The following is a 27,210-nucleotide window of genomic DNA, read 5'->3' as shown; positions in this document are numbered from 1 at the left end:
TTTCGCCGTACGTTGAAAGCTTTTATCGGTGTCGCTCCGCCCTCTCTCGCGCGCGAAAGTCTTCTCGCGAACGCGATCTTTTCTCGGTTTTACTGCACCTTCTCGCGAAGGAAGGAGGAAGCACGAACGAATGGAGCGCGTACATTGTCGTCGCGACAATAGCCGAAGGCAATTTCCATCCGACATCCGAGCGACATACCGGGATGAGACTCGGCTTGTTTGCGTTTACCTCTTCCTCGGCTATATCGTGAATGCATCGAGCTGGCGATGAAAAAGAAAGCCTGCCAACGCCAGTCAAGTGAAAGCAGCCACTCTGTTGCTTTACCTTTTTGCCTGTTTTTTTCTTGTCGGTCTTTGTTCCGCCTATTATAACACAGCTTAAGAATATACACGGGGACTTAGATCCTCTTAGATGCAAAAATATCTTATTCGCGATCAATCGATATTAATGTACATTGGTTTCCTTCACGAAACAGATAAAAGAAATTATATTTCAAATATCTAATTGTTCCGTAATAACACATTTATTATATTTTATTATATGAGCTTTATAGAAACTAATCAATTTTTGCAATTACATATTTCTAAGGAAAGTTTGTATATTAATATATTATATATAATAATAAATGTATTATTAGCGACGATTGTAATTCTCACAAAATAGTTATTTTTTTTTTACAATTTCCGGGGTATGGCTGTTTCACAAAAACTCATTTAGAAAATGCACATATCGGTCACGTATTTTCTGTCTTTCTGCTTACAGTGCCACCGGCGAAACCGATAATCTATGACGCGAAAAGGCGAGACATGAGCAAACTCCTCGAAGCATACCCTGAGGGAGCTGACTTGTTCCTAGTATGCGAGGTGCACGGCGGTAAGTGGTTCTAACATTAACATAACTTTACGCGCACTTTTAACATTTCTTCTAATGAACATCATCCCGAAAGAGGCACACACAATCACATTGTAAAACTTTTTAATATTCAATTCCAATTAAATCTTGAATTAAAATTCTGGAGGGTTAAAACCCTCTTGAATTTAGATTAACGATAAGGTCTTGTACTCAGTTTCACTGTACCCAAGAAGCTTAACGCAAAGCCCCGAAGCCAACATAAGTTACGTTACGTATAACGATAAAATCCGAGACTCAAAAGGAACAAATCGATCGTCACTTGCTATTTAACTATGCGTGATACGAGCAAATATACTGCATTAGTTTTTATCACAGACTTCTATATATATACTAGACTGCTAACAGCGATGTGACAGGTAAAACCAGGGCAGTCATTTACATTGGATAGAATATAATCAGGCTGTCAATCGATACTTATTTTTGAAGGAAAAGTTGCAATATTAATATAAAAGTTTTATATATATTTAAAATAAAAGTTATATTAAATATTGCAGCTTTCTCTTTAAAAATAAGTATTTATTGACAGCCTGGTTATATTTTGCCCAATTGTAAATGGCTGCCTGTCACATTGTTGTTAGCAGTACATATATATACATATAGAAGTCTGTGGTTTTTACATATTTGAGGATGGTTTGTATCGATCAGTCTTTTTGGCGTCAGATTCTTGATTGAAGAGCTTTTGAAAATCGCTTCGCGAGCAAACTATCGGCGCGCGAATCATTCGAGAAAACGACGTGAAGGTGTAAACGTACATTATGCGTGCAGAAACGAAAAATCCCATCTCGTCGAAGAGGCGCGGGACGTATTCACGGGCGCGACGCCAATTCCATTTAGGGTCCTCGACACAACGCACTCGAAAAGGATGCCGCGAGCAGGAGCGGGAGATAGATCGCGAGACTGGTAAGAACGGAGGGAGCTTAAAAGAGAGTTCGCCCGCTTTTTCTCGTAGGCACCGAAACGACGACGACGACGACGACGACGCTGGGCGTCGTGTCGCCTCGCGCGACGGCCGAATCCATCCTGGATCTACGCCAATTTCCATCCTCCGAAACTACCATCGTTCCAATGCACCCACCAGGAATCGTGCGCTCGCTTCCGTCGTCGTCGGAAATAAATTATCGCGGTCGAAGCCCTCCCCCGCAATGACTCTACGCCTTTAATTTCTTTTCAATATCAAATCCTTATTCCTTAAAAAAAAACATGATTCTTTTAATTTCAAATTATTATACCTAGATTATAAATTTTCTTGTATATCTGTAATAACTTCATTTAGCAAAATCTTTATTCTGAAATTAGCTTTAAAACTACTTACTTACGATTAGCACAACTCCGTCGTCCTAATAAAAATTTAAAAATGGGGTAACTTTAGAGCAAAAGAACTGGACCTTAAAGAATTAGAAAAGGAGAATTCTTCCCGACATTTCTTACTTGAAATATATCACGTGAAAATTTCGGAGAACGATGCGTTTTTTCCGCCCTCTTGACAAAAGTCTGATAAGATAACGGAGTAAGAACACTTTTATTTCTTTCTATATTAACGTTTTACGGAAATGGTTAATGTAGGAAGAGATGAGAAGTTTTGGTATCCAAGAAAAATCAAGGAGAAGAGGACGGAAATGACCTCGCAGTTCGTCACGTTGTTGTGTAATCAACTTCTTGAAAATTCGCCAAATTCGACTCAGAAATTTATAGATGCATCTAGCTTTCAACGATACTAGGCATCCTTATTTATCAACATATTTTTAAAAGCATTTGATCAACCGTTTAATTATTATCTCGACTAATATAGGTCTTTCAAAAAAAAGAAAAATTAAACGTAACATGTTCTGTCAGATTTTCTGAAATCTTGATGAGCATCCCATGACGATGAAAAGATTTGATCTTTAATAAAAATACGAAACAGTCGATGGCGGGGCGAGAATGAACTTCCTTGGAAGGCTCGAAAGCAGAGCGGGATGAAAATGAAAAGCGCGCTGGCAGAAGATTAACGTACAGTTGACTTCGGATTTCGTCGTCGTTGTGCAGAGCACGATGAATCCGTTGGATCCGTGCCAATCTCCGCTAACATTGCCGAGCCACTATTTCCAGTTTAACACGAGCCACCAATCTCCCTCTTCTCTCGCGCAATTCCATCGCGGGATTGCGAATTGTTTCGAACTAAGTTTCATTTCCCGAGAATGTTTCGATGCTTTCCGCCAGCCAGATTACCACGGCACGTCGCGGACAAAGTACATCGTGCATCGATATTATTGAATTTCAACAAATGGTAGATAAATAATTAATAGCTTGGCTCGATGTCGGCGCCGGCTGTCTGTATTGAAATACTCATTAGGCACCTGTAATCCAAGAATCCAGCGATATCAATTCGAATATATATAAACTGATACTTTTATGTATTCTGGTACGTACCTCGAGAAAAACTCTTGAAAAATGAAATCATCGAGAGTCAATAATATACTCGTTCCTTTTTGAATACTAATTTCTCAATTTTCAATCGTAGAAATTCTCTTGATTTTCAATTCTTATAATTCAAAATAAAAATAATTTTCATCTTGAGATTATTATAATCTAGCGTTACATATAAGCAAAAAGCGTCGATATATACGTGTTTTAATATTTAAAAAGTCGGTAGCGATATTCTTCAAAAATTTCAAGGATAGACGATTGCATTCGTATTTCACATTTCATACAGCATGTCAATGATTTGAAATTATTGCACGTTCTGGCTCACTCGCGTCTTTCTATCTCGTCCTATTTATTATTACGCTTCTATTGTTGCGTTTTCATGCGCTTCTTATTTATTATTACGTCCCTATTGTTGCGCCTCGTTGAGGATTCCTGGGAGATTGCGCGCGGTTCATTTAGCTTTCATTGCGAAACGTTTTTTCACCGTCGAAGCGAACGAGGATTTTGTCAGGATACCATATTCAGTTGCGAGAAGCAAGGTGCTAGTAGAAAATATCTCAGTATTGTTAGTTGCTATAACTCCAAATATTAACAGTGAAAATGTTACATTGTTGCATATAAATATATTTCTATTCGTTATTAATTTTTTTTTTATTTATACGGATATTTATTTTATTATATGAATGAAAAGTTCCGATACATACGTAAATAGCTTTTGTTCATAAAAAATATCGAATTACTCGGCACAAATTTCAACGAGACGGTATAATTTCCCAGTCGTCGCAGCGCGACGCGTTTTTGCAGCAGCCGCAATTTCACCTTTCGCCGCGTTTCGGCGTCGAGCGGAAACGGGCTCCTCGGGACAGGTGATTTGTCACATGAGAACGAAGCGAGCTCGCTTCGCTCGACTTGCTTCGGAAGTTTTTCATGCACGCGCATAGGTAGCAGATGACTTCGGGGCGGAAAGAGCTTCGTGACGAGACACGAGATGCGACAGTAAAGAAACGGAGAAACGAAGTAGTAAATAGGGTTGCTGCCGCGACTTCAGGCAGGAGATGCGAGGGAACTTTCGGCGCATTTATATTTCCGCCCCTTTTCGTATTAAATTTTTCTCTCTTTCTCTTTCTTTCTATTTCTGGTAAGAAAACTCATTTGCTTTGCTCTTCTGATCTTTTCGGGAACAGCTGATTGCTCGTGTTTCTCATCCGTCGAGAAATCCATACCACCACTTGTTTGCACGGCTTTTCCGCTCGTTGCTTCCTCGCAAACTTAGCTGTGTTTCCTGATTTTTAGCACACAAGTTGTTTCTTTCTTTTGCTTTTTTTCATAATATTCTTATCTAGGAGCATAATTGATTTTTCTTCTTTCATCATTTTTATATCTATAACATGAAATATATATTTTGTTAGTTAAAGAAGGTATAGATTCAAATCTTATATTAAAAATACGAAATAACTATTCTATGTGTAGCCACATCATTACATTAATATCATGTTCATTTATAGCCAAACAAGATATATATACGCTCACATATATATTCCTGACGCATGTGCAAATATTTGCCCGGATAAAAGCTACAGATTGCACTTTTGTGAGCTTATTTTTCTTCCAGCGTCAATGAGCGCGGTAATTACGCATAGTTTTTTGCAGACACAGTACGAAAATCTTTTTCGTCTTGAACCGGCAAAATCGTGAAAAGATCCGGATGTGCGTATCATCGGCGCGTATTTAAGACCCGTGTCATGAAATATTATAATATACGCCAATTTTTCGTAATGCATCGTTGGCCTCTGTGGCAGTTTGCGCACGTAATAAAGGCTAAGGAGGGAAAAAGTTCGAGGGTGACTCGAAGAGAAATGCGAATATATTCGCGGCTTAATTCGAGGGGTTTCGGGCGAGCGTCGATGAGCGAAATATACGCCGTATGCGGGGAAATCGCGTCGGCCGATATAAAAGGAAATAAAACGCGGCGGAACGCCGCGCGGAATACCAAAATTGTCATTACGAAATTATATCGCGCTCGTGAAGTATTCCGCCTGAATAATAACCGTCCCGCGATGTTTCCAATGGTTATTAATTCCCTGTGTTTCGGAGAATTAACGGCTTTCAGCGACGATATCAATAGAGCGGTATTTTGTGTGAAAGTTCTCTTTTGAAAAGAATATTGCCGATATTGATTGTACGGTACCGTGTACCGTTAATTCCGCGTTTAAACAAATCGTTGTTTACAGGTTGTATACTAATTATTTTAATAATAATAAAAATATAATGATGTAATAAAAGAAAAAGAGATAATAGATAACTGTAGATAACTGTAATGATAATACTAATTTGTAATGAAAGCCTGAATAATTAACATATATAAAACAATTTTTATAAAGTAACAATGGCAACGCGCAATTGATACAAAATTTCGTTTTGATGGAAACGAAGGGATAATAATAGTCGTAGGACTTAGTTTTAACTTTAACGATGCTCATCGTTTTATCCACGGCTCGAGTTCTTCGAATTGCAGGTAACTCGGTAATCGCGGTTTATTCGCGGCATATGATTTAGCACAGCGCGATACGAAGTTGGCACGTAGTTGGTTTATTGAACTACGGTAGCAACGTCAGCGAGAAATAAAGACCCTATTAATGCGAAGCCGGGATTAGTGTATCTTGCCCGAATACAGCTTCCGTAGCTCTTCGTATTCTGTAGCTCGTGGCCGAGCTTTCGGATAACGATTCGTTTTCGCCATCGAATTCGTGCTCGGCCGGATATTATTCGCCGTCCCGAATAATCATTACGTAGTTGTCCCCGAGGATGGTCCTCTCTCGGGATAAAATAGAATGCAACATATGACTGACCTGAAGCATCTACGAATTCGCGGAGTAAAGCACGATACGCCATCTTGTACCCCATTGTTATTTACTGAACATCGAGATAGAGCCTGCATTATGTGCTATTAGTATGATTTAATTATTTTTCATGACGCGCGATATATTGAAATTAATGATTAATTACAATTAACTAAATATAAATTTCTCAAATAATCAATTTGTATTCTTTCTTAATTCGGATAAAATATTTTTTATTCTCTCATACAATGCATTATACAAATTATAATTATAATTATAACAATTTACCACGTGTCGAATCTATTATGTAATACAATTTTGTGCAGAAAGTATCTCCATATGAGAGCATATTATTACACATTTCACATAATTATCCTCAACATAGGTTACAAGTCGGTGTGTTGAGATAGTATCCATGTGCAATATCCTATATACTAACGTAAAAATCGTCTTTCGTCTTCCTTAATATCACTATCTTTAGACGTGAACATTGAGCTACTATAAAAAGGGAGATTGTCTGTTGTTACCGCAAAATGAAATGCATCTGAGAGACAAGGTACGAAAAACAGAAATAAAACCGATATCCGAAAGAAAGAAAACGCGTTACGTTCGCACAATGCTACGAAAACATAATTGTTTTACAAATTGATTACTTGGTATCGTGTACATCTCTACCTTCAATTTCACATCGCATGAAAATATCCGAATACAAAACAATATATAATTGTACAATCACTAGAATAATATACGACTGCATTTTATATAATCAATCACATTCCTGCGACAATAAAAATTGGTATTTCTAAAATACACGGGTTTTTTCTCTTTCTCTCTCTTTCTTGTTTTTTCGCGCTCGCGTCGTCGATGACTAAACCGGAACGGACTGACACGTCCGTTTCGTACAATGCACTTCCGACACTTCGAGCGGGCCGAACGGCACTTTACGACACGCACGACAAGCAACGCAAAGAGAGAACCTGCGGAGATCGCGAGCGAGCAACTGGATCCTGGATGCAACGAACGCGCAAAGCGAGTCGGACACAAAACGCAGCGGACAGCTCGGAAGAACGGCAATGCTGAATAAAATCCGATGTGACGCCCTTCCCTCTGTTTACCGTACACCGGGTTGTGCATATGCAAAGCGAAACTTTCCGTCCGCTTTGTACACGGCGTTTCAAAAGCGTGTATATATGATAGGTATATATTATTTTTCATGAAGAGTTTTAGGGAACAAATGAAATGTATCACTCGACACGTGTCGGTGGACGTTAAAGGCTATTCTCGTCACTCATTTTATCCTGAATGTAGATATCGGATGTACATGTCATGTTGGTATTAAACACAGGTGAATCCTTTGGGATTAACAATGTGTGATTGCATTCTTTATTATTAGTTTGTTGTTAGTTTCTAATAGAAGATAAATTATTTTATTATTTTAATTAGTTACATTTTAAACTTTTTTTATAATTAAAAATTTTTAAAGCAACACGTTGCTGTTTTATATTACTTTTTTACAAATGCGCTTTAAATCTTTTAGTTTTGAAACAATCTGTATCATATGGAATATTCTTGGTTTGTGAGAGGACAGCAGCAGCGATGAGTTTTAATTTATTTTATTGTGACATAAAATCCTGCAAAATACATGCCATCCCGTACGAGCTGACCTCGTCGAGTTCATAGCGTCGTCCTTGTTGTTAGTCCTGCGAAATCCTCGCGGACTGTGTAAAAGATATCTCTGCTGCAAAAAATCGCTATTTAAAGACTCGAGGGAAAAATTATTTCTAAAGTTATATTTATAATATAATATATAGTTTGCTTCAATATATATTGAAGCAAACTATATTTTTATAAAGTTTTATTCAAAGGAAAAAGAATATAAAATTACAAAGTTCTGCCAATAAAAGACACAGTAATTTATTTTGCATACCTAATTTTGAAGATAATTACATTCCGCATTTTTAATATTATATTTAAGACATTATATCAGTATATGACAAAAATGTAGAAAATATATAAAAATGAAGAGAAAGTTAATATCGATATTATGTCGAGTTTACTGACATTTTTAAAGATTTTTATTTCTTAGAAATAGTTTTATTCACGAAATTATTCTGCTCTTGAAATACGAAACGACGAAATAAATTAACTATTAATATTTTCTATTTTACACGGACCTTTTGAGTGGCAAAGTTTGCAGTAACTCGAGCTCCGTTAGAGATTCGTGTTTTCATATTTGCGATTCTTAGCGGTAATGCTTCTTTCGTTCCGCTTTGAGGTTGAAAATGGTTGGGACTGAGAAATTCGCGCAGTGTATCTTGCAGAAATTCAAACTCCATAACGCATTGGCTATAATTCCTAATATCAACAGAACTTTGGAGAGTACACTGAAGGAAACTACTGCGCGATGATGCTTGTAGATTTGCATTCTGCAAACGTTTTATAAGAGAGGAAACTTTGTCCTTAACTAGCATAAACTTATATTCTGTAACTTTATATTTAATTTGTCATAAAGGTCTAATGATGTGCGATTACTAGAAAACGTCCACCAAATTTGAATATATTCCGTATACATTTTCAACAGTGATCTGTGTATGATTTTTTTATCATTTCATATATTTATTACATCATATATCACTCAAAAAAATGTCTTGCTGATATAGGTAGATTTCTAGGTGTCACAACAAAAATTTATCGCTATTTTTTGTATCTGTTAGAATATTGTCTGTTACATATAGAATTTATAGCAGCAATATTCTAATAATATCTTCTAGAAAATTTAGGTCCCATTGCCAAATGTTAATCACTGCATTGGATAAATATGAGTTTCGATACTACAGCTAAACGATCTTTGTGAGAAATATAATTGCCAATTATAACTGCAGCATCGAAAAATTGAGAAAAATTGTTTAAAAGAGCTAGATAGATTGAGCGCGTTATACAAATATGTTAGACGTGAGGATTATATATTCATTTGTTTCTTGCCGCTAATTTTTTCTGTGTACCACAGCCAAACTTTATAACAAGTATGATTGGCCTTAACATGGATAGGCGCCACAGAAAAACATTCTTTCTAAATTTCACAAACAGTTCAGATATAAATTCTGTCTCTGTCACTTAGATTGATTAAATGCGAAACATATGCGATATCACAGTATTTGCTAATCATTTATGTACCTCAGTTAATTTTGCGCACCCAGAAAATTTTTGCTGTAGTTGCAATACCACTTTTTTGAGTGATTATGACTTTATTCTATTTCTTTTTTAAACTTTTTTAATTTGATTAGAGAACATATTACGTTAATAAAATTTTATATTTTTAATTTAGTTGTCTGTTACACAGTACAAATATTCATCAAATGTAAGAGGTATTTGATTTTTTAAATATAACATGTGACGTGTATGTACATAAATTTTTCCGTATCCGCACAAATATTGAGAGAAACTTTCATTTACAAATCTTACACACGAACAATAACGTTTTTTCTAGAACTCAATTTGCAGAAACAGTCAGTCGCAATTGTTTTAAATAAATAAAAGCTCCGTAGGGGAAAAAAAAAGTTACGTTTTCGACGTAAAAACCGATTCTTTCGTTGCCGCTGCAGAATCCACCTCACATCGTGGCGTGAAGTCCTGCATACTTCCGTGTTTTCCTTCTCCAATCACGTCGCCCTTGTACTCGTCCGTGGTACTCGTCAATTCGGGCGCGGCTGTTGAAAATAATTGACCCGGTTCTACTCGTATTTCGAGCACTTGCATACGTCGCATAAGCGCGAGCTGGCGACCTCGCGCGTTTAAAACTGACTGCGCGTTTCGGCTGTGGATATATTCTTCGAAAAGCAGGGCGACCGCTCATTCTGTCGCGTATTGTTACCGCACAATACACCGTGTATTTCCACCACCACCTCATCCCCGACTAACCCCTGTCCATTGCTGCTGCTGCTGCTGGCGCTGCAGCTGCATTGTCGATGTCGGCGTTGGGCATCGAATGCAATTTTACAGCGTCACAGCGCGTTAGTCAGGGGCGAAATGTTTGTTTTAACACGACCGGCAGCTATAACCGCGTCCTCCGCCACCCCTGTTCGCGTTCTTCATTCTTTTCGTTTCGCGTCGCGACACGTTTTTTTATTCCCTTCTTCGTATTTCCGAAGGTGCCTATACATTTCGCGCATTTTCATTATACCTCTTTTGTCTTTACACTATTCGAAAAATACGGGTGTTTTTTTTACGTCAATAATAAAAAAAAAAAATCTGAATATCGAACTATATGATATATACATATAAGGAGTTTGACGAGAGTTCGAGAGCATTTATTACTTTCTGTGTGCAAATTGAGGCTTGATTGAATTCGTGGTTATCGATTAAAGTTTAATCGATGCTCACAGCGGCGCGATTTAATATCGCTACAACTTTGCTAGCATTTTATTAAATTGATGGTTCATTATAGTATTATTCATTTATCGATTTTACTATCTGCAATGTAATAACTGTTTGCAATGCAATAACGAGAACTTTGTGATCCGCATTAACGTATACGATTGTTTCCCTTTATCGTGATTACTTACGGGTAACGCGAGAAATTTGTTTGGCGGAGGAATTGCTGGAGCTGAACGTAAAATGAGACGGCGACCGGAAAACGGATATACTCGCAATATAAAAGTATTCATGCAAAAATATACCGTACATCGTTCTTTTACGTTTCTTAACGAGAGCAGGAGGACTGGGACGGCGATGTGTTTACGCGATAACGGTGTGTTTAAAACGGCGTAACATCATAAAAATACGCTGCGGTAAGTACCGCGACAAGAGTAAGTACGTTACGGTAATGAGTTTAGTTCGCAGAGACTTTTAATACGCGAGCTTTTCCGAGAGCGCGCGTGTGATTCGGCATAACAGAAGTCATAATAACCGTAATAATAACCGTGCCGCTTTTTTGTTCGACACACATAAATACAACCTAAAGTCGTATATAAAGAGTGGTCTTAAATTTGCGCTAACATCACGTCACATTGCAGCGAGATTATTTAAATTAAAATTCTGTTCGAGTAACAATTATTTAAGAAACTAGTTTTGACACAATGTAAAATTTAATTCGCGAGAAACTTTCAATTTTCAGTTACACACATAATTCAGGAAATACTATTATAAATATTTCGATATTCCTTTTTGAAAAAGAATTTATAGTCACGCTGTATACATCGTGTTTCATACATTACGACCACGAGATTCGTACGATCACGAGCGCTCTAAAGAGAGGAAACGGATGGGGGAAAGCCCTCCGACATACCACTAACAGAATATATTTGTATCCTGCGGGGCGACGCGGAAATTATCCCGCGGGGAACAATGGAAACAGTAGCGGGATTAATTATAGTATAGAACTTAATGAACGCTTATTATCGCCCCCTTTTTGAGACGGAGCTTGGTTATCGCGCGGCGGTTCGAAATTGTCGATGTCGCGACTAGAAGGAAGTCGCAAACGCATGAGACGATGTTCCTGAATATCAACCACGGTATTACAATTTTCTTGCAAATTAAATTTGTCAAGTAATATACTTTTGGATTTGAACAAAAATTCGATCAAGCGCAGATGATTTTTATGTTTCTCTACCTATGTGAAATCTTGATGGATTTTAATAATATATATAACATGTAGCTAATAAAGCTATAAATAAGTTATATGTGTGTAACAAGTTATATAATATTAATAATATTGATAATACGAAAGATGTGTACACGGAAAAACCATCAATAAATAAGATGAAAACTCGCGCGTGATGCAAAAAATTATGAATTTATAGGAACAACATAAATTTTTATTATGTTGAGAAATATATATATATATACTACTTTGAGCATTAATGTGCGCATTAATTAGAAGCTTCCCTCGGGTCATCCAGCACGCAACAGACGCGTTTCCTGAACGCGCAGGATAACTTCGATTTTGCGACGGAGAGAGCGGGGGAGGCTCTTGTTCATTTCCTGGTTATTGTTTAATGAACGTGTAGCCCGGGAAATTAATGCGATTTCAGCGCATTGTGCTCGAGAAATTAACGCGATTGTAGATAATGCGCGTCTCGCTATAACGCGCGTGTTAGGATTATCTGTTTGTTTCTTTTCGTACTTCCGGCAGTTATGTTTACTCATATAATCTGCATTTATAATAAATTATTTTATGCTTCAGTAAAGCTTGTCTCGCAAAATACGCAAATCCATGTCACTCGCGCATTAAGAACAGTATGAGAACAAACATTTGCAGTTGTTGCAACATTGCAGGTAAATGCAGATTAAGCATTCTGCATCACGTAGAAATGCGAGTTTTGAATGTATGACGCAAACATAACAGTTTTATATAAACATCTTGATTTGACAGTTGTTAAATTTTCTTTTATGAATCTTTTTTTAAATATGATAAAATATTTTTTTTAGATATGATTAAATATAATTCGATTCTTTTTTATGATAATTTGACACACAAATCTCAAGTTGAATTTTTATTAAGATAGACTTCATTCGAAATTCAATATGCAAATGTAATAAAATGTGTTATCTATCTATAGTCTTGAAAACTAAATCGCGGACAAGCTTTTAATCTTCAATATCTTACATTTGTTTTTATCAAAAAAATTTGTAAAAGAGAAAATGAACAATGAACAGTTGTCGTAATCTTTGATTAAATGCATTATATCAGGATATTAACACCGTGTCTAGGCGCTGCCTCTATGCAAATACAAGTCTCGGGATTAATGTAGAGCTCTAAGCGAGCAAATAAGCTGCATCTAATTACTATTACCGTTCTAGCTAACTATCAGTGTCAACGATCGCGGCTTTCGGCAAGATGTATACGCAATGTACAGACGTATCTTTGATTGGATAGATATCTATGTAGACAGCTAGAACACAGACAGCTGTCTGTGAACTAGATAGACAGATGGTTCATCTAGAATAACTGTTGATTAGGGAACGGGTATCCGTTAATATCGTGCAGCGTTCGATGGTATACAGTATACGCCATTGTTTGTGCGATGATACTGTCCGCTGCAAAATGTTTTTGGAATCGAAAACATTATTTAGGGCAAGAATTCTCAAGTTTTACAACCTCACAGTTGTTTTGAATATTTTTACAATCAAACTGTTTCTCCCTCATTTTTCAAGTTATATCTGTATATTAAATTACGGAAATTAACATCTGAAATTTTAAGTGTAAAATTTAAAAAAATTATATTTTACTAAAATTATATAATACAATGTGAGAAGAAATAAAAAAAGTTATTAAAAAAGAAAGATAAATCTTTTGCTCAAAAAAAAATTGCTAGAGAATAGTATCTAAAATTACTGCGCGTACATGACAGTTATATTAGCGTGCAAGTTCAAAGGAGATCTATTTTGAATAAGCAGGAGAGAATAATCTCGTAAACTTACATCAACTATATAATCAGTCCCGGACTGCTGAATTGTCGGAGCTGGTTTATTATTGCTTCTACGGTTTACAATCGCTATTCGCAACTACTCTCTCTCGCGACGGACAATCCTCTATAGTCTCTGTCTGATAGTTTACTAGCTTCCTTACATCCCCGGCCAACAAGTGTACCTTGCTAATTAGTCAACAGTAAATTAGCGCAACGCCATTGGAGCGACGTGTTGCAATGCATTTGGTGCACGGGCCACGGGCGCGGTTCTATCCCAGAAGTGCACGCTTTCGTGGTCTCCTTTTGTCATAATTAGTCGTAACAGTCGGCGGCGGTGAGCCACAGGTAGGTAGGTAGCGGTCCCTTGAGGGAGACGTGGAATGCCTGCCTTCCTGCCGTTGTTTCGGCCGAATGAGGCCCGTCCACTTTCGTGATTGACGGCGACATCCACGACGCGGCCCTCGGGATACGCGCCACTCGAATTACCCTCGCTGTCAACTGGCTCATTGGCGGAGAAGTAATGAGTAATTGGCAGGCGTCGTCATCCTGCCAGCTCCGATACGTCCCGCTGTCCGATCCTTTTCAGCCCCAGGTTCGATGTTACAATCGTCAAAGCTTGTCGAATGTGCTAATTGACATTTGATAGAGATTTTAGAAGCGCTTCACAAATAGGTTTATAAACTTCTCTATTCGACTTCAGCTAGGAAAATAATTGTGCCCTTAATATTTATAATTGATATAAATGAATAATTTTGGAACTCTCTTTATATATACATACATGATTAAATAATTTAGAACAGATATAATAATATGAAATATACTTTAATATATAAATTAAATAATATTTACAACTTGTTATATTTTCCAAAAATAATATGTATACATATATTTTTTGGATAGATCTTCTTCGCGCGTGAATAGAATATTTTTTTGTTTAAATTATAACATTAAATATATCGCGCTTAAAGAAATTTTATTTAGTAAAATTTCAGTTATATAAATTTTTTTATATATTGTACTAATTTAACATTATAATACTTTACAATATCTTCAAGTTTTTATGCCATTTACATTACTTTTTATGTTTATTATAATATCATATTTAGTTTTTAGAGATAATCAAATCATGAATAGTAAAAACTTTACGGTTTTAATGCAGGCATCTTGTTTTTTTTTATTATTCTTTTGTAACTATAATTTTGCTTTATATGTGCAGGTAAGCCGAGACCGCAGGTCTCTTGGTATCTGGAGTCCCAGAATATTCATGCATCCACTGAAATTCGAGAGACGCATGATCCGAACGGGGAGATCAACGTCGTAACTATCAGCAACGTGACTTTGAAGGCTCTCACAAGAAGGCATCATCACGCCAAACTATCCTGCCGAGCGAATAACACTCAATTAGCACAGCCACCTACCACCACCATTGTCATCGAGCTTAACAGTGAGTACGCTCATTTCAATTAACGCTAATTGTGCGCTACATCGCGTTCAGTCGACCCGCTCTTCGCGGAAATGAGTTCTTTTTCGAAAAGAGCCTACTCAGGCGACAGATATCTCTTCTTCATTTACGAACAAGAAAAACGTAAGTAAAAGTGCGAATGAGAAGAAATATTAAATTAATTAAGACGAATATATTAATGCCTCTAGATAATCGTCTATAACAATGCAGCTTTCGTCGCTTTTCAAGTCCACGAAAATACCTGAATTGCCATTGTAGTGTATTGAAGTTTCATTCCAATGCGCTTTTTTTTATACAATACAAAAGGGAATTGCGGTTTTCGCGCGTCAGAGAGGCTCTTTACTCGCCCGTAAAATAACGACTGTTTGAATTACTCGGTCGCACGTTCGGCTATTACGCAAGTACAAAAAAAAAAATGCCGGATATTTTCCCCGAGAATGTTCCAAATTTCTCGAATACTCGCGAAACACGATAGCCGCATTATGAATATGCAAAAAGCCCGTCAATATCGGCGCGCCACGATACTTTCGATCAATGCCTGTTTCTCTCCTCTTTCTCGTCCTCTATCTTTCCTGCTCGTTCCGTATATTGGTATCAATATTTTTTGCGACAAAAAGGATATAGCGAATATTTAACCGGCTCGAGATCCGATTTGTCTGGTCCGGATCTCTTTTTTTTTCGACCCACCCGTAAATGATCCTTTTCAGCCCCAGGTTCGATGTTACAATCGTCAAAGCTTGTCGAATGTGCTAATTGACATTTGATAGAGATTTTAGAAGCGCTTCACAAATAGGTTTATAAACTTCTCTATTCGACTTCAGCTAGGAAAATAATTGTGCCCTTAATATTTATAATTGATATAAATGAATAATTTTGGAACTCTCTTTATATATACATACATGATTAAATAATTTAGAACAGATATAATAATATGAAATATACTTTAATATATAAATTAAATAATATTTACAACTTGTTATATTTTCCAAAAATAATATGTATACATATATTTTTTGGATAGATCTTCTTCGCGCGTGAATAGAATATTTTTTTGTTTAAATTATAACATTAAATATATCGCGCTTAAAGAAATTTTATTTAGTAAAATTTCAGTTATATAAATTTTTTTATATATTGTACTAATTTAACATTATAATACTTTACAATATCTTCAAGTTTTTATGCCATTTACATTACTTTTTATGTTTATTATAATATCATATTTAGTTTTTAGAGATAATCAAATCATGAATAGTAAAAACTTTACGGTTTTAATGCAGGCATCTTGTTTTTTTTTATTATTCTTTTGTAACTATAATTTTGCTTTATATGTGCAGGTAAGCCGAGACCGCAGGTCTCTTGGTATCTGGAGTCCCAGAATATTCATGCATCCACTGAAATTCGAGAGACGCATGATCCGAACGGGGAGATCAACGTCGTAACTATCAGCAACGTGACTTTGAAGGCTCTCACAAGAAGGCATCATCACGCCAAACTATCCTGCCGAGCGAATAACACTCAATTAGCACAGCCACCTACCACCACCATTGTCATCGAGCTTAACAGTGAGTACGCTCATTTCAATTAACGCTAATTGTGCGCTACATCGCGTTCAGTCGACCCGCTCTTCGCGGAAATGAGTTCTTTTTCGAAAAGAGCCTACTCAGGCGACAGATATCTCTTCTTCATTTACGAACAAGAAAAACGTAAGTAAAAGTGCGAATGAGAAGAAATATTAAATTAATTAAGACGAATATATTAATGCCTCTAGATAATCGTCTATAACAATGCAGCTTTCGTCGCTTTTCAAGTCCACGAAAATACCTGAATTGCCATTGTAGTGTATTGAAGTTTCATTCCAATGCGCTTTTTTTTATACAATACAAAAGGGAATTGCGGTTTTCGCGCGTCAGAGAGGCTCTTTACTCGCCCGTAAAATAACGACTGTTTGAATTACTCGGTCGCACGTTCGGCTATTACGCAAGTACAAAAAAAAAAATGCCGGATATTTTCCCCGAGAATGTTCCAAATTTCTCGAATACTCGCGAAACACGATAGCCGCATTATGAATATGCAAAAAGCCCGTCAATATCGGCGCGCCACGATACTTTCGATCAATGCCTGTTTCTCTCCTCTTTCTCGTCCTCTATCTTTCCTGCTCGTTCCGTATATTGGTATCAATATTTTTTGCGACAAAAAGGATATAGCGAATATTTAACCGGCTCGAGATCCGATTTGTCTGGTCCGGATCTCTTTTTTTTTCGACCCACCCGTAAATGAAAGCGGACTTTGGACGAGACGAAATTGAAACATTTTTCACCGATTACAATAGGGATACAGAGGGGAAAGAGAGGAAAAGTTCGAGGAGAAAGAGGGGTTTCGTCGAAAAGCAATCAACCCCACGATGTCATTAATAACGCCACTTCCGGAATCGCTTCGAAATGCGACGGACGCATGGCGTAGGCAACATGCCGCGAACGCGGCAACGTTCGATTAATCTCCATGAAAAACAGAGGTAGAAAGGAAATATACGTAGTATACTTTCCGCTCCCCTCTGCCCATCTCCCTAATCCGGAAACAACGATGGAGACTCGGGGAAAATTGCGGTTCAAGCGATTTCCTTAGGCCACAAAGTATGAATCCGAAGCGAATAATTCGTTTGCAATTATTTTGAAGAGCACGGAAATCATAATGAAGACTCCTTGCTCGCAAAATTATAATACATCGTCATAATTATAAATATAAGCTGGCATAAATTGCTTTCAGCAAGTAAATTTATTAAGCTTTTTAAGCTTTATGTGTGCTTTTATGCATTTACGTATCGAGTATCAGGTCGAGCTTTTTGTACTAAGGATATATTAGCAATATTAATGATATTTTTATGGATGAGTTGATAGTGCATCTCTTTATATTTTTTAATAATATATATTAGTAAGGTAACTTTTGTAACATTGAAAATTAAGAAAATTTTGTGAAAGAGGATAATGATCTAGCGCAGTTATTGGAAAAATATTTGAGCATTCGACAGTGCAACGAACTCGTATGCGAGTATCTGATAACGCATATCTGGCTTATCAGATTTCATCGGAATTCACCGTGTTTCGCAAAAATAGATTTCGAAAAATTGAGCGATGCACGAAATAAAAAATCCTTCTATTTTTTCATCGACTAATTGGTCATCCATGGTTCGTCAAAGAACAACTGGCGACCATTTTAATTGATCGGCGCGAAGTAATTCCTGTTGGATTTGACGACTGGGAACGAACAAGGCTCAAACGCAAACAGATTGCAGCCATTCATATGTGATATCATATTCGTCTCCAAAAATTGAAAACCGTCAAGCTGGTTGAATTATTTATTGCTTGCCGTATGCGCGGAATGTATGTGCGGGAAAAAATTTCGAAATATGATCTTTCGCATCTATCCATTGTCCTAGAAGCCATCTACTTTCGTGCAATTTTTTAACAAAATCTGCTGTGCCAAAACTTAATTACAAAATCATTCAATATTCTGATGATTAAATTTCAATCTAATTTGCACAAATTATTACTTTATTTATATAATGAGAAACTATTTACTACAAGTAATGTATAATAGATTATAATTGTGATGTAATAACAATGTGAGTAATTTATGGCACGATAATTGCCAACGAGTAATTAATTCCTCCGCTTCATGTATTTCACATTTCTCGCGATTGGAACAGTTGCTTTACATTTCGTAGATATTTTTAAATCTTGTCAAATATCCCTCTTCTTCCATGTCGCCTCGATGGCAGTCGCTGGGATGGAAAATTAATATTCATAATTGTATAAGCGGCGTGGCGGCTCATCGGCACGCTCGAGATTCATCTGACAAGAAACTTGTACGCCAGACAAACAAGTTTAAATTAAATCGCCGGAAACTGCCACGAGCCGGAAGATGCAAGGAGTCCGCTTGCCATAGATTATCGTAGAGGCTACTTACGCGTAATGTTAAAAAGCTTGAGAGCGCAAACAGGAATGTATCGATCGTGAAATATTTAGAACACGATGTTCAATTAATTGAAAAGCGAGATACTTTCACATCTTTTACAGTTATAGAAGTAAAATTCTTGCCAAAGACATTCACTCTCTTTTTATTTTCTTTTTTTTTTTTTATTTTAAATCAATATTTTCCGAAGAAACATATATTATTGATAATGTCTATGTTATATATTGAAATTCTATAATAAGTAGACATTTTATATATAAATTTTCTGAAATAAAAAATATAACACGGACTAGCTGTTTCTAAATATTTCTAAATAAGAGTTTGGCAGTTACAATCGAATGAATATAAATATCAACGTCACTCTACGATAACTGATTTCGATTGACGTAGTATTAGATTCAATATTGAAGCATGATTGCTTCGTTTTTCCTCGATTGAGTGTCGTAATTAATTTGCATCGAAATTCGCTCTGCAACTTGTCGCTTTTCGATTCCTCGCTAATTGGAGAAGCGCGCTAGAATTCGCTGTCTGCATAATCGCACCGAACCGATATTCCGTCGCAATCGTACGATCGCACGAAAGTCTAACGAGTCATTGAAGGGTCCCCGGGAGTCGATCGACTTGCGAAAACGATTTCCGTGGTTGACAACGAGGTCGACGTATACTCCAGTGTCGAGAAATGGATTGCCGTTGAGAGCTCGGGACCGCGCGCGATGTGTTCCATTAATTTTTCATGCCGTCGTCGAGATAAAACCTCGACTTATGCATGAATGGTTCGTCGTCGTTAATCGTTATTCGATAACTCCGCATAATGAAAATGACGACATTGGAAAAGAATGCGATAGGCAAATTTATTTTTAGAAATAAGAATTATATAGGATGTGCCAAAAGGGATTGCCACATTCTGTTATTACGGATTCTTTAATAAGTAATTTATATGACAATATAAATGACAATAATTATGAACTACGTTTATATATATGTATATTTTTTTTTCTTTTTTTACGCGATTATTAATTATAAATTTCTTGTTTGCAGTTATTTAAGGCCAGGTTAACACCATTTTACATATTTATGAGACATTATCGATTATGGGTTCGATTTATGCAGTTTCGCGTTCCTTTCGAGCAAGGCGGCACAAAAGAGCGGGGAATATTGAGTTCTTAGCAGAACTCGCCGCGCTGAAGGAAAATATTGTATATTTTTTCATATAATATCTTGAAGCAACATACCGCTATGAATTTTTATTATTTTTAGCAATGCGCTCTCTTTTATCTTGTCTCTACTCATCGTTTATCTTGTGATATATTTCCCTGCAGAATCAGCAGGATGCCGTAGTGCCGCTGCTGATTCGCTCAACCATCGTGAAATCGATCAGGATAATATACGAAAACAGAAATATGAAATGCTACGGCAAAGTTAAACAAAAAAGCCCATTTAGCAGGAACTGAAAGATTTATTATAATGCCATTTGCGCAAATATATATTTTTAATACATTAATAATTTGCGTCTTTTTGCACAATAAATGCAGAGCATAAATGAATTTGAAAGATAAATGATAAATTAATACTAAATACAATAAACATTAAATGAATATAATGGAGAGACTGTGCTGATAAATATTGCTAAATCTTCATTTGTATGTTGTTAATGCAGGAGAAAGAAGCATTATGAGAGAATGCTATTATATATATACATACATATATCTCACTGGTAGATTTTATACAATAACATCAGCACGTTTCATTTATCGCGAATGTATTTTAAATCGCTACACCAACTTCCTCTCAACGACGTTGCAAATCGACACATTGCGAGAGGAATAAAAGCGAGGCGATCACTTCGCGAACTTGTTCAACTTTTAATGACTCATTCTACCGAGGCGTTTGATTCCGAACAGAATGTAGTCTGCGCGAGTTCCAGAAGAATAATCAAGTTAAGTAACAAGCCGAGAAAAGTCTCCGGCTTTCTCTCCCGTCGGGGGCATTCCGTCGACATAGAAATTCCATTCGGCAAAAATCTCCTTCGTCGTACCTCTCTTGCGATCGGCGTCCCCGGTTAATTAGTAAGAAAATTAATGAAGCCGCTTCGGCCCGCGTAAACTTTGCGCGCCCGAAGCTCATTAGTCTTTTATAGTTACGAGCATTAACGAAAGTAGTAGATGCACCCCTTGATAGTTAGGCGATTATATGCTCGCCAGTAGTAACGAGGAGAGAAAGAGAGAGAGAGAGAGAGAGAGAGAAATCTAATGAGTATTAGACATTAAAAGAAATTTCTCATTAAGGTCGATCTTACCGATCGCATTGTCATTGCTTTTCGTGGACAAGCAATAATACCGGTGATAATTGTAAATCGGAAAACTTTTTTACGATGCGATTATAAACGATTAAAGGAATAATATACCAAAAGTGTAAGCGAAATTTCGAGTTCCGGTTCTTTGACAAAAATAAAGGATTCTAGCAAAAAGTGATGTTATAAAACAAAACTCATTAATTTCAAACAAATTGCAATAAAATTTCAATTCTGCTATCGAATTACGGAATAATAAAAATTCAGAAATTATAAAAATAGAGAATTTTTGAGAATTAACTTTGTTAGAAAATATCTTCCTGGTTTTTCTATATATATATATATTTTATAAAATTAAAACACATTAAAAAATATTTGAAAATTTTTGTCATATTTAAAAGTTAATTTTCAAATTAATGACCCATTTTAGAAAGCTCCATATATATTTTTTTTTCTTCAAAGATAGTGAAATAGATTGTAGATTCTTCAGTGATTGATTATCAGAATGTCACATTGAAAAATGTTGGTAAAGAGATTTGATGTCATAGCATAAAAAAGACAATTCGCGTCGGGTGGAAGGGAAAATTATTAGCTCTCTGTCTCTCTCTCTCTCTCTCTCTGCGGGTTGAGTTATGAGGCACAAGGAGTTACATTCTTGAAGTTCACTCGTCTCCGGAGTGAGCTAAGCCCTTCTTCTTCTACCGTGCTGCCAACGGGAGAGCACTTTCGAGAGTTGTTACGTCATCTGCGACTTCGCGGATTCGAAAGCGCCCTCATTTCGTCGCTGAAATCCGCCACTCACCTGGCTTCGTTACGAGATTACTTTATATCGCGAGTTCGAATTGTCTGTTCAACAAATCGATAGCGCGGTTGTAAAACGAATCCGGAATTGATACGGGACAATCCGTATAAATTACAAACTATATTTACGTACATTTTGTTTACTAATCCATCTTGTAATGCTGTTCATTTTTTTTGCTGTAAAAAACTTGTTTCGCTATCGCATATAACATTTTGTAAATAAGTATTTTAATCAATATAGTATAAGATATATATATATATATATATATATATATATATATATATATATATATATATATATATATATATATATATATATATATATATATATATATATATATATATATATATATATATATATATATATATATATATATATATATATATATATATATATATATATATATATATATATATATATATATATATATATATATATATATATATATATATATATATATATATATATATATATATATATATATATATATATATATATCTTATACTATATTGATTAAAATACTTATTTACAAAATGTTATATGCGATAGCGAAACAAGTTTTTTACAGCAAAAAAAATGAACAGCATTACAAGATGGATTAGTAAACAAAATGTACGTAAATATAGTTTGTAATTTATACGGATTGTCCCGTATCAATTCCGGATTCGTTTTACAACCGCGCTATCGATTTGTTGAACAGACAATTCGAACTCGCGATATAAAGTAATCTCGTAACGAAGCCAGGTGAGTGGCGGATTTCAGCGACGAAATGAGGGCGCTTTCGAATCCGCGAAGTCGCAGATGACGTAACAACTCTCGAAAGTGCTCTCCCGTTGGCAGCACGGTAGAAGAAGAAGGGCTTAGCTCACTCCGGAGACGAGTGAACTTCAAGAATGTAACTCCTTGTGCCTCATAACTCAACCCGCAGAGAGAGAGAGAGAGAGAGACAGAGAGCTAATAATTTTCCCTTCCACCCGACGCGAATTGTCTTTTTTATGCTATGACATCAAATCTCTTTACCAACATTTTTCAATGTGACATTCTGATAATCAATCACTGAAGAATCTACAATCTATTTCACTATCTTTGAAGAAAAAAAAATATATATGGAGCTTTCTAAAATGGGTCATTAATTTGAAAATTAACTTTTAAATATGACAAAAATTTTCAAATATTTTTTAATGTGTTTTAATTTTATAAAAATTTTGATTTCTAAACAATGTTAAGAATTAAAAGATTATAAAGAGAAATACGTGTAAAGATTGATTACAAAGTAAAAAGTTATGATATGCAAAACACGCAAAATATGGAATGCATTGCACAGAGATTTTGTATACATAAAATTTGTTTAATAAACACATATCTTCTCGCTTCGCGCATAAGAGGATTAATATTTCGTCGGTGATTTGTTTCTCCCGCAGTGTTGGATTCTTCGCCTCTTTGGAATTAATTAGTTTATCCAGAGGCTCTCCTGGCAAATGTTATTCCGCCGCACGCTTCGTATATTTCCTTGTATTTTCCGTACTGTGAGGATCATATACATTGTCGCCTCGTTTACAGGCGTTTGCAAGAACCGGAATACGAAAGTAGACCAGCGAGAAACGAAGGTCCGCCCCGTCTATTACCATTCCCTCGTTCCGACGAGACCGTAACGATACGGGGCTCATTGCAGCTTTGCCAAATTATGGCAATAATATCACTTAGAATCGCGTATCGCGAGTCTCGGCGAAATTTCACTTAAGCCGGCGATTCGCGGGACCAGCGCATACGGATCTGCGACGCACGGCTCCCTAATGTTCAATCGTTCCCGAAACAACCGACTTTAACCTACCTACGAACGAGCCACTTAACAGCCAGCCCCTTCCGGCCCATCCTGATTTTGCCATTTGACTTTCTCTTCTTCACCTCTTTACGCTCTCTGCGAGAATTGTTTTAAAATTGAAATCAATACAATTTTCGAGCATATTTAACTTTAAATGCCGTAAACACGGAATAATCTATTTTATGTTGATTAAAAAAAGCGTATAAAAAAAGATAGATAAAAATTATTTGAAATTATCTTGAAATTTTTGTGAACCTCTTAAGTAATCTTATTCATGAAAGCTTAATCTATGTCATGTCTAATACGTCAAAATGTATTCACATAGTTTGAAATACTGAATCTTATTTTGAATTCTTTATTAGGTCAGATATTAGATTGATTTGATTTTCAGTACAAAAATCTTAATTTTCCGTTCCCTTTTTATTAGAAAATTGTCTCATCCCTTGCAATACCTCGATCGAAGTCAAATTCAAAGTTAATTTTTAGAAGAATAAATTGATTTCCTTTAATGATCTTTAGTCACCGAGAAAGCTGGAATAAGATTGTGACTAAAAGTTGAACTAACTTTTTCTTTAGACTAAGTATATAAAGTTTATAAGAGAAAAGGAGAGAATTAACTTAAGTATAATTTTTAAACTGATCACTGTCTTAATCTCTACCTTAGGTTTAAAAACAAAGTTACAGAGAACTTTTCTATTTTTTAAATTTGCATTAATTATAATACATGTGTGTATGTATGTGTGTGGTAGAGGCTAGAAAGAAATTTCTTTGCTAGCATATTATTTTATTTTATTATATTTCATTAAGTAAAATTATCAAAAATTCTTGTCAGAAATTTTCCATAAAAAAATTCCTATCTTAGATTTCAAAACATCTTCACTGCATATTGCGAGCCTCTTAAGCCTTAAGCAACGCACTCAGGCGTTATTCTCATAGCGTCTAACGGATAAAATGACATAGCTCTTCGAACTTTGTTTTCAGAAGTCATACGATAAACGCGCGAACGACGCATACCTTATTGAATTGCTTCGTAACTCGATTAAAGCCACTCCATGCGCGTGAATAATAATAGCGGCTCATTTAAGCGCCCGAGGAAGCGATGAGTCTCCGGGTTTGTGCTTCCATTTCTGAAAGGATGCTTGATTAGAAATATAAGTTTGTGAAAAGGAACTCACAAGAATCGTGCGAACGGAGAGAGAAGAAAACGGAAAATAAACGAATCAATAAACGCATGGAATTAATGATAAAAAATGTAATTTATTTTACATTTTTGAAGAACTTTATCTATTAATAACAAAATCAATATCTCTATTTATAATACAAAACGTAAAATGTAAAATTTTTATAATTACATATAGTCATATATAGTATACATGATAATAGAAAGATATATAATATTAATTTCTCTTTCTTTGCAGATTCTCAAAATTGATAGGATTATCAAGTTAATAAGAGGATATGATTTGAAAAAGTATGAATGCATGATATTATTTACGCATATAATTTTTAATTAACGTTTTACAATAAATTTCAAAAACTATTACATAAAAATATATAGTAAATAAAAATACATAGTGTATATAAAAAATGCATTAAAAATTAATGAAAATAGAAATTATTAATGAAAATAGAATAATGATTTTTTCAGTTCTTAATAAACTTTCATCATTAAATATTTCGGCGTTAAAGATTTAAAGTTTCTGTTAAAAGCACAATTTTTAATATTTTTGTTTACTTATAAACTTGAAAAGAATATAACTGCTATTCTGTATGAATTTATATTAATAATACGATATAGTTCACGCTTGCGCAAATGTTCTTTTGAAGAACTAGAAGATTTTAACGCAGTTAACCCAAAAAGTTGGCTGAGATAGACGGATATATATTGAAGAGACTAAAGTGATGAAAGGAAGACAGTTCTCGCGCGTTCATAGGGAGAGAGGTACTAAAAGCCTCGTCGAATTCTTCGCGTCGTCCGCGCACCTGACGACATGAATTTTGATTTGCAAATGAAATCTCAACTTTGTCGGGAATTTCGCACTCGGCAATTTTCCCCGGGCCGCCTTTGTTTTCGGCAGCTTTCATGACGAGCTTCAATTATACGGACTATTCTCTCAGCCCGATTCCTTTCGCGATCTGTTCTTCCCTTTCATCTCGATTCCATTTTTTTCCTCGATCTATTCGCTTCCTTCCCTCTTTCTTCCGTCGCCGCCATCGATCTACGCTTCCTTTTCTCCTGGTCGGGAACTTTTGCGGAGAATGCCGGACAGAGAGAAGAGGAACTTGCGGCATGAAATTTGCGAACGGACTGAATTCTAATTATCCCGGCATTTCTTTTGCGCGTTTTTCACGTTCTGCGTTTTTTCTTTTTTGCCTTCGCCGCTTTCGCTGGATCGCGTCGTCCTCGTTATGCGCTACCGCATATTGCAAAAACGCCGGATTCTCGGAAAGGGACGGAAGTAATGGCCGAAGCGGAGTGGAAATCAAAAAAGCGAGCGTCTATACGCTCTGCGAATCATGCTTACGAACTGTACGATTGCCATTGAAATGCCATCCTTGTTGTGTAAACGACAAATTATTTTATATTAAAGTGGCTTATTGATATAAGTGGAGAGATTTTCAGGTTTTTTCTCGACAGTATAGAGTAAATGAAAACATGTTACTGAGATGGTAAAGCGAATTTTTATTCATAATTATGAATACGAAGATAAAAAAAATAAGAATTTTAATTTATAAAATTTATTGCGCCTAATTTTTCTTAACTGCAAATTCTTTGGCGAAGTTGGAGCGTTTTATTAATTAAAAGTCAATTGCGACATTCTTTTATTATTATAATATTTAATATATAAAACAGGCGCATTTATTGCCATGAACTATTTTATCTTTTTTTACATTTATGTTAGCAATATTAAATTTGTATTAACGATTTTTTGCAGTGAAACCACTGAAAGTGGAAATTTTGGGGAAGGACCAGATCCTATCGGCAGGAAAGATGTATGATGTGAGATGTCAGAGCGTCGGTTCAAAGCCGGCGGCGGTCCTGACCTGGTCCAAGTCCTCGAAGCAGCTGAAGGGACTCAAGAAAAACGTGAGTGACGCCAAGAACCTTCTTCCTTGCGTTGCGCGAGGCAAAAACGTGCCGCGCTTGAACGAACCGCACTGCCGCTTCGTGCTTAATTGCATCCCCCCACTTAACCACTGTTTCGAGATACGAGAAACGTTCCCTTTTTCTCTTTCTTTCTCTCGATTACACAACTTTACTCCGCTTTATTACATAAACTAATCTAGGTACTCTTT

General features: G+C 36.0%; 1 protein-coding gene across 3 annotated transcripts in view; it reads left to right on the top strand.

Annotated features, from left to right (window-relative positions):
- LOC115243376 (nephrin-like) overlaps positions 1–27,210 on the top strand; it is a 251,510-nt gene that overhangs the window by 124,064 nt on the left and 100,236 nt on the right. For all 3 annotated transcript variants that reach the window (XM_029820317.1, XM_029820316.1, XM_029820318.1), the window contains 3 exons: positions 764–874; positions 14,782–15,009; positions 26,850–27,001. In XM_029820317.1, the coding sequence (XP_029676177.1) occupies positions 764–874; positions 14,782–15,009; positions 26,850–27,001 (491 nt within the window). The remainder of the gene's footprint in view (positions 1–763; positions 875–14,781; positions 15,010–26,849; positions 27,002–27,210) is intronic.

The sequence above is a fragment of the Formica exsecta genome, unplaced genomic scaffold (assembly GCF_003651465.1).
Source record: "Formica exsecta isolate Colony F162 unplaced genomic scaffold, ASM365146v1 scaffold72, whole genome shotgun sequence".
Classification (NCBI taxonomy): domain Eukaryota; kingdom Metazoa; phylum Arthropoda; class Insecta; order Hymenoptera; family Formicidae; genus Formica; species Formica exsecta.
The sequence above is the reverse complement of the archived record's forward strand: the minus strand, read 5'-3'. Positions and strand labels throughout refer to the sequence as shown.